The following is a 10,000-nucleotide window of genomic DNA, read 5'->3' as shown; positions in this document are numbered from 1 at the left end:
GAAAATAATCAAAGTATGTGGATTCTAGCATTTAAACGGATATTAAGGACTCTGTTTTGAAGGAATAGGGATAAACAAACTGACAGTAAGAAAGCACTGACCAGATGCCTTTAAAAAACCATCACCTGAAACACCTTCCAAGCTGTACAATCTCATAAAACATTCAGAAAGATTATGTGACTTAATGAATGCTCAAAATGCAAGCTCAAATCTACCCTGTAAAGCAATCAAGTTTTTAGCAACTATTTTGACCTTTGTGACACAAACAATTAATTCTGCAAACCTAATATCAAAATAAAATTCTACATCTAATGCAGAATAACTTCTCAATGTCGTTAATCTAAAACAACATTTGAAATATGCTACCTCTGTATATTATACATTCTAGTATTTAACACTTATTTTAGAAGATTAGAAAAAAGGAGAGGGATTCATAAGAAGGCTTTTTGTTACTGATTTTTCAGTGACTATAAAACAACATAGCATACTAACAAAAGCATGGCTATCATGCACATATCCATTATATTACATGTTCTAAAATGTAAAGATAATCTACTTTCAAAAATATTTAAATATAATTAATTAAATGCTAGGGAAGAATACTATTTATAGTTTGTCAACCTCTTTTTATTCTGCAAATCCATTTATCATAAAATGTTTGTTACAATGTATGCCAAAATACCAATCCTTCCTCCTGATTTAAGTCAAACTGCTCACATCTTTAAAAACATAAAAACCCTAAAAATTAAGATAAGTGTGCTGTTCTCAAATCAGACAATATTCTGTCAGAAATTTTACTTTGTTTACACCAGTCACTGTTTCCTCATTTTGACTAACAATAACCGGCCCACTATGCTTATAAATAATTCAATTCTTTATGAAAAACTTTATTTTAAATAACACTATGTAAATATTTGTAAAATTATCTAAACTTTTCACTTCTTGGGAATGTGCTTTAGTATTTCTCCACAGTTTCTAGTCTTTCTGAAATATATTGAATATTGTTAGAATTAAAAGCAGTAACTTCATTAATTTTATAGAAAATGGACACTAATCCTCAATGATGTTAAAGGCCTATTATGAAATGTACTATAGCAGAAGGACAAAAAAATTCAGTAACTCTAAGTATTTAGTTGCATTAAAATAGTTAGATATAACCAAAGGAAGTGACATTTACAAACTTTTTTACATGTTTATGTATTAAATGGATACACATCTTCCTGGAGTCAAGTTATATTCTAGTGTCTTATGGAGACCCGACTCTACCCATTGTGTTGTATCACTTTTAGAAGGCACACCACAAACATTCAATACATGAGTAAACTTACTAAGTCATCTAAAGGACCTAACTTTGTATTTACTATTGTTTAAAGTTTATGTAAACAAACTACAAGACAAAGTAAACTTCAAATTCAGGTTATAAACACACCTTGAAGACCTCATCATAAAATACCTGCAGATACTATAAGCTATAGCCATGAATTTACTCTTTTTTCTATTTATTTAAGATCTAAGTGTTTTGAAGATAAAGAAAGTTACTTCTTAGCATTGTGTTCAGAACTTGTTGTCTATTATTACTCAACTGAGATGTTCATTTAAAATTTTTGTTTTCATTTTCCCTTGCCAATGCAGTCTACTGAATTCTCAGACAAAATAGACTCTGACTGTAAGGGGTTAGGACTCTTTAGGGGAGTTAGTAGAAATATTACAGCACTTCACTGGTATGTCCTTTCTTGCAAATGTTTTAAAGAAAGAAAAGGGCTGCTGAAAACTTCATTTAGTTAAAGTTCTCTGTAAAATATGCTAATCCCAGGGCTTTGCTAGATATTTAATTCCAATGATGGTATAAACCAAATATTTCAAATAAAAATAAAAATTGTCCTCCTAATAATTACTGTCTTTGAAAAGTGACAATTTCAAAATACCTGGGAACCTCTTCAACGTGTTTTGTCTAATTTTTTAAAAAGATTATTCTTGAAAACAATGCCTGGAGGTTAGGACATTATTCAGTCCCTACAGTCTAAGAAATAACTTTTAAACTGCTGCTATTTTCTAAAATAATAATTCTGTTAAATTTTACTCTACTGTGGGCATTTCCTTTAACTTTTGAGATATATTCTTTAAAAAAAAAACCTTAAAAATGTGAATGATGTATTATCCAATTTGAAACGTTTTCCAGTAATAATCCATTATATTTTCATTTAAATTATTTTTTTTTGCATTTAGTTTGAATGTGATCCAGGGTTTTAAAGAAATAGTCTATATTTTAAAGTAAGTATAATCTTCTGGTCTAATAAATGTATAGGCTTTGAAAGCTTTCTGTACTTTGTCACTGTTTCCACTGACTTGAATCACTGGAGATTGGAGTGGCTATTCTGTGGTGGAAAAGAAAAACTTATGGACAGACAAAATTGGGATAAATGAATCTGTCAAATAAAAAGAATAATGGACCACTTAAAAGTATATCCATACTGGGCGACAGTTTACTTTCTCAGATTTAAAAATATTAAATTTATGAGATACCAGGAGAAAACAAAAAAATGCAGTTGAAAGCAATCAGAAGATTTAAATTCAAAATATCTTAGAATGTTTTCAAGAAAAGCAACATAGATGTTTACAGTGTTTACATGATTCATACTCTCTCAGCTACTAATTACTGGCTAATATTTGCAACTACCACAGGCAAGCATCTGTGTTGTGAAAGTCCCTGTGATCCTGTTCACCTTAACTCAGGCTTGGAAGAAATTCACTGTATGAGCAAGTATCAAGTAATGTGGCCCTCTGGTGGAAAACTGAGTATCACGTTCTGCAGCACAATGTTAGATAGTAAACTAGAAGCTATAAAATATTTGTTACAAAGCTTTACAGATCTTCCAAAAATCACGCTGTGAACTAAATTAATATCCTGACACTTGAAGGGCACTCGGGTGCTGGTATGACGTAACTCATAGAAAATCCTATCTTTACCCATACTTCGATCATGTTCCAAATAATAATAAATAAATTCTCAGCCTCCTGTAACTTAATATAACATGCTCAATTTGCTAATAATACATTTTTCATATTCAAGAAAACAGGCTTATTTGTTTTAAGGAAGCACTGAGGAAAACAAAACTTACCTGCTGTTGTTGCAGATGCAGCAGTTCTACTGTGCTTACTTCAGAGCTGGTGTCACCACTTGATCTTCCATCTCTGCTGCCAGCATCTAATTGGCTGCTTAGAGTGCTCATTCCATTTTGATTCATTGAACTGTTGCTTATTGTCTCTGTCGCAGATTCCTGCATCATGACTTAATACCTAAAAGTGATTAAGAAGTATCAATTAACACACGTTACACCTTCACACTTCCATTATCAAGATGTCCCTCTCTGCCAATTACAGAGACAGCATCTTTAGAAGGGGGGAAAAACGCCCTGAATAGTCATTTACCAAGAAAAGCAATACAAATTCAGCTTTCATCCAGATACTAATCATTGAAATTATGGTTTCTATAAGCAATTTTTGTGTGATTACATTTAACAGTCAAAGTAACACACCACGCATATAGCATGGTCAATAGCATTTATGAACGACCACCTTTTAAAGTCTACCTATAAAACCAGTTTAAATGAAGACACGATTGCACACTCTGTTCTGTTTCCTATTATCTACCTTTGACAACCATGGATGACTATACAGCCTTATTTTAAATATTCACTATCTTGATTCTGTCAGAATTTTACAGCACATCTTATGCAAGGCTGTTGTTTAATGATGCACAGCTAATCATACAAAATTAAAAATTTGTAAGGGTGTTACAAATCATATGGTATCAACCAATGATAAATAGTATAATGGGTTTCCCTTTTTTGTGACTAAATAAAATTTTGCCTTGGAGGCATTTTAAGAAAAAGCTCCTGCTGCAAACACATCAGATATTGCCTATTTTTTTAATCAAACAGCTCATATTCATTTATTTTTCTGACATTTAAAACATTTAATACTGTCCTTCCTGGGAAGTAATTAAGCTTATGCATGAGCAGCAATCAAACTGTTCACTTGAAGATGACTTAAAACTCAATTTTAACATAGGCAAATAAATGAAAGATATAAAATTAATTTTCCAGGCATGTATTAGATATGAAAGCTGGAAATAAAATCTATCAAGAATATCACTAATGATTGTGCTAAAAACAGCATAAATTATGCATATTACCTTCTCTACAGTAATAAATGTTTTATCATTTTCACTGCATAAATATACTGTACTTTCAGGATAGCAATGAGATGTCCTGCCAAGATCAGTGGAAAGCCGTGCAGTAAATAAAGGACCAATGTGCTCTTCCAAACCAGAATTTCACAGTACATCTTGACTCTGTGGTTTAGAAAGATCAGTTTTGGCTCTCAAAGACATCTGAATTCTATGCCATAAACTAATAGATGCACTTCTCTCTTTTACTTCTACGGACAGAATTTCAGAGACAACCTGGCTGAGCTGTGACTTTAACGGTAATGCTAGATAGACAGTGTACTTAGCCTAAAGTAAAAGAGGACATTAAACTTATCACTCAATCTAATTTTTTTACTATGTGATTGCCCTATTTTAAACTCAGTGATATGTTAGGACTATTTTCCATATAAGATTTTTAAATGTCTTATCATGAAGCAAATATCTCTTTTCATGTCACAGAAATCATCTTCCCCAGATGTCGTGCAAAAGGTGATCGTGCACACACATACACACATAGATATACACACATACACAGATATATATCCAACAGAGATCTTTTGAATACTAATATTACAATTATGAAAATTAATAGCCACAGCTTTATAGTTTCAAGGGGTGTTTTCATCAAAGCTTATATTATTAGATTATTTCTAGGGTTCTAAAACCTCAATTTAAAAAAATGATTTATAAAAACCATCAATAGCTGGGCTAGCAAAGCAAGTTAGAATAACAAAAGCTACATAAACAACTTAAAGCTGTTCTGATAAAAAATGCAGCAAAATAAAACATAAACATGATTACAAAAGAAGCAGATGCCTAAACTATAGCAAATAACTTTTGGACCAAATGTGTTTAGGAACAAATAATTTTTGTTAAACATCTTACTTCATATTAACAAAGAAAAATCATACAAATGAAAATTGATATACAGTGATGGATTTTATATGAAGAAAACAAAGCTAATACTCTTTTCTAAGATTAGGCAGCTAATAAGTATTCAAATTAGACATAAATTTTACATGCACAATGTTTAAAATATTCAGAGAAAAGGTCTGATTGCCTTTACTAGTTACGTGAAGTTATAATTTGGGTCCTTACCAACTGTAGAAACAGATAATCAAAACTTCTATATATTGCATCTAAATTTTCCTTTTGACAACATTATCTGTACAAACATATATGTACATATGTATATGTTTTTATTTCATCACCCAATTTTATTTGAAATATTTATTATCTCTGGGTGAACTTTCTAACAAAGAATAAAAATTAAAGAAATGTATTTTCCAACACAGCAGACAGGCACAGTATTTAATACTAACCTCTTTGTATTTAATGTCAAGACCAATTGGATGGATTAAAGAATTCTGTATGCATTATTATGTTATAATCAAAGTCATCAAATAATTAAGAATCATCAACAAGCAGAGAGTCATATGTCTAAATCTTTATTACAATTATGAAGAAAGACCCATACTACTTCCAATTCCTATTAGCCAAAGGATCTTATTATCCCTTGTGGAATTTTGTCTTTATAAAGCCCTAGAATATAAAATGTGTTGTGCGTTTTAAGTTCATTCATCTAAGAGTTAGTAAATCACGCTTAAGAAACACAGCAACAGTGATAGTTTGCGCTACAAAACAGGAGTGTCTGAACCAGCATTAATATTCAAAAAGAAGGGCAATTGTATAATTAGTTGATTATAATGTGTAATTCACTTAAAAGGGAAAGCTTGGAGTGTGTCCACTATAAAGGAGACATTTTGTCAGAGATAATATAGATGTTTCCTAACATTGGCTAAGTTTTTCTGACTGATTCTTCCACACCTGTTTCCCACTAGAGGAAATATTTCTAGTACAATCTGAGGTGCTGTTTACCTTTTAAAGTAGATTTAAAATAATTATAAATTCAGCATATTCTTTCAAAGTGATGTTCTTGTGATCCCAAACATGTCAACCTACATTATTCATTCTTCTGAATCCTACCACAAACATTTTTGAAAAATCAAGGAAAATAATTCTAAAATCATTAAGGGGAAAAATGGTGAGTTTGGGAATCTCTGTTTTAGTGTTTGACTGAGCAGTAAATTAAGCCCTAAAATCTTTCATCATACACAACTTCTCAGCCACATCAGAAAATAACTCTCAGATCTTGTACTCAAATGATGTAGTTCTACTTTTCTCCCCTGCATTAAGTTTTCTTTTCTTCCTTTATCTTTTAAGCAAGTCACTGTACAGATACTTATTCTCTACACCACTTCCCTTTTGAAACATTAAACTGACACTGGAACTGACTGCACAAGATTGCATTTTCTCTTCCTAAACAACTTGAATTGAAAGGTTACTTAGTGTAACAATATTTACTTGCAGAATTGTGTTGTTACCAAGGGTATAATGGATGGTGGCTATGCAGGTTTACGCAAGAATGAGTGAAGCATGAGGCATTAGCCATGTGTTTGACATGTTTCAAATTGCTATAATCCAGCATTAAACACACCCAGCAATTCATGCCATTTCTTGCAGCCATAATCTTGAATAAAGCGTGCACAACCACTTATTATATAAATTAGTATATGACTCCCTGTTATAGTCACAACAGTGCTTTTGTGTTTATTTTGCATCAAGATGTGGTCTTTTATTTGTACAAATAGCAGGATATAAAGACATAGCTCAATTAGACCTCCTTACTTTATGATAGGGTAGTACTGAATGCTAGACTTGTTGGTTTTATTTTTTCCCCTTAGAGTTATAGGTTCCATTGATATAAAACTGTACCATGTAAGATACTTATTTCCAGAGCAATAACAGAAACCTGTATATATCTAATTCTTTATTCATTGCAATGTTCAAAAGTTTGAAACTTGACCTGATGAGTACAGGTAAGGTGTTATCTCAACCACCACCAGGGACACTATTGGTCCTTATTGCTTATTCAACTTTTCTCTCTGGTCTTTTTTTCATCCCTTCTCTCTCTCTCTCTGATCTTCTCTAACTCTGTCCCTCCTTTCTCCTCTTCCTTTCCCACGTATACACGTATATATCAAGAATGGTAAGAAAGGAAAAATAACCTCTACATCCCACCACAGTCCCCTATCCACATATCTTAAAATCTTGATGCCTTAGAATTAATCTCATTTTTTTGGACATTTTACCATTTGATCAAAACAAATGGGTGAAAAAAATTACATTCTGAAAAGAAGAACAAATAACAATACATAAATAGTTTATATTAAATATTTCTATGAACTTTTCTTAAACAAAATTATGTTCAGTGATATTAAAAAATGTTTTGTGTCCAGCATATTCTTTTAACATCTATTTTATTTAACCAAATATATACATTAACATCCAAAGGATTTTGATTATGATATTTAAAGAAAAGTAAACCAACATGTTAAAAAGTTATTATGTAGTCTTAAATATTTAGTCATTTTAAATTATTAATATTAAATAATATTAAATATCTCTATGCAGATTGACATAAGAAAGGGATAAGTAGTAGGAAAAGCTACATATGCAACAAGATACCCTATACGTTTACTTAAAATATCAACCAAATTCTGATTTTGAAACTTGAGTGTAATGAAAAAATTCTGAAAGCAACTAGAAGTTAAATAATGATAACTTTTGTGCTCTAGTGGAATTAATTCATCATGGACACCATGCACAATGCATTTGAAATCTAGCACTGCTTTGCTAAAAGTCTTTAATACTAAGATTGCCTAATAAATCAAAATGCCAAATATGAAGGACATAGCTGAACATGTAAGAGCAAAAATTGAACAAGCACATTAATATTTCTAATTTTTAACTGAAGCATGATGTCCTTTCGAACACAATTTGGGGAAGGGTATTTGTTATTATACCAAGTGATATGATTTTTGTTACAGCAAATGATATGATTTTAAGTAAATGAAAATTAAGTTATTTCAAAAGAAATTAATGTATTTGCCACTGCTTTTCACCTGTTTACACAAAATGCCTAAAATACTATACATAAATAAGGTAATCTTGGGATTAAAAATACTTTAGAAAAAAATTAAAATTTTCATTCATGCAGAGTTGTAGGACATTTTAACATGGCAATATTTTTAGATAATGATGATGACTACATTTAGAAAATAGAGTACTGTTAAATATTGACCAATGAAAACATCTGGAAAACATGAGAGTAAAACAAAAATTCTACCTTCCAGTTCAATCATCTATTAATTTAGCAAGATAGTATGTTATGTTTTGCACCAGGATCAAAAATAAACTTTTAAAACCCAAGTAACAAAACATAAAATTTTCATTATGGAAATAGCGTAAATGCTAAAATTAAGGGTTTACTATCTAAGCTATTTCATTTCAATGATGTGCAATAAAGAATTTGAAAGTATGGTAGCTATTTAGGTATTTTTTATTGTAACATTATGATTCTGTATCTATAGTTCAATTATCCCTGTTCATAAGTAAAAATTGGAAGGGATTCCATAATACTGCTGTTTCTAGTGAAATAATTTTTATACACATATTTCAAAATTATACTTGTACATTAACCTTGGTAATCAAAAGTCTTGTTTTAGTATCATACTAGCATATCATATTAGTCATAAAATTTTGAAATATAACATCTATTTCTCTAACACATGAAAATTTGTACCAAGTTTTACTTTTCAAAATGCACGCTACATGGTGAGTCTTCCTTTTAAATCTATAAATTTTAATGTTAATTTAATTCATTAAAATTTTACAAATGTTTTAAATCAGTCCACTATAAATTTAATATTTATATATTTTTTTAACAAGGAAAGAAAGAAGCTTAGAGAAAGTTTATTCATCCTGTTACTCTGCAACCTTTGATAAACTGAGTTGGCGTTAATTTATAACACTAAAATGTAATAATTTTGGCAATGTGTTGAACTACCTATCCATATGTCTGACATATGTGAGAGAAAGGCTAAAAAACTATAGAATGCTACCTAGGTGCAAATACAAAAATAAATACTGGCTACAGTTTACAAGATACCCAAGTGAGTAAGTATATTCTGTCACTCTTTTTCTCATCCTTGTCTGAAGGAAAAAATATCTTCACACTCTTGGGACCAGGAATATCTTAGTATAGGAAGTAGAGAATTTAATAGTAAAAGTATGAAAGCAATAAGAAATAATTAGGTCTCGGAACATAGAAAGACCTGCCTTGCAGGCAAAACCTCCGTCTTTTTTTTTTTTTTATTTAAAAAGCTTAGTGATTGAGTTGTGTAAGCTTGCAAGCTTCCATGCAGTGGGTCCACTTACAGTCAAATTCCCAAAGGCTGGACTACCTGGAATAGTCTTCACTGATCCCCTGGCTAATGAGAGCTCTGAGTATGCACTTCTCTTGTGGTGGCATTTTCACCCTTCCTGCTACATATCTTCCCTTAAATCTCAAGCTTACTTTATTTCAATCTTCAATCTCCCGCCCACAGCAATTCCCTGGAATCCCTTGCTGTTTTTTTCTGAGCATAAAACTGCTCTCTTACAGATCTTCATTCTCTTGCCCTTTCAGCACTTTTTACTTCCAGGCTATCTTTTGGGTGCCAAAATGTGCCTTTAATACTGCTCCTCACCAGACCTATCTCTTGCCTTCCCATTGGAAGACCTACAGCATAGGCAGGATGCTTACAGAAAATTTTTCCACTGGCCCCAACTTAGAGTAAAAGTCCAGCATGAGCCTAGCAGGTGGGATGCAATGATAAGGCAAAATTTTAAAGTAGCTAAGGAGTTTCAAGACCTGCTTTTATCCTCCTTTCTGGTATGATTGTCTAA

At 31.4% G+C, this 10,000-nt stretch overlaps 1 protein-coding gene across 28 annotated transcripts in view; it reads right to left on the bottom strand.

The window, feature by feature from the left end:
* FOXP2 (forkhead box P2) overlaps positions 1–10,000 on the bottom strand; it is a 612,807-nt gene that overhangs the window by 267,944 nt on the left and 334,863 nt on the right. For all 28 annotated transcript variants that reach the window (XM_058297231.2, XM_071215243.1, XM_058297230.2 and 25 more), the window contains one exon: positions 3,120–3,297. In XM_058297231.2, the coding sequence (XP_058153214.1) occupies positions 3,120–3,287 (168 nt within the window). In that variant the 5' untranslated portion in view covers positions 3,288–3,297. The remainder of the gene's footprint in view (positions 1–3,119; positions 3,298–10,000) is intronic.

The sequence above is a fragment of the Dasypus novemcinctus genome, chromosome 5 (genome assembly GCF_030445035.2).
Source record: "Dasypus novemcinctus isolate mDasNov1 chromosome 5, mDasNov1.1.hap2, whole genome shotgun sequence".
Classification (NCBI taxonomy): domain Eukaryota; kingdom Metazoa; phylum Chordata; class Mammalia; order Cingulata; family Dasypodidae; genus Dasypus; species Dasypus novemcinctus.
This window is presented reverse-complemented; position numbering and strand designations above follow the sequence as displayed.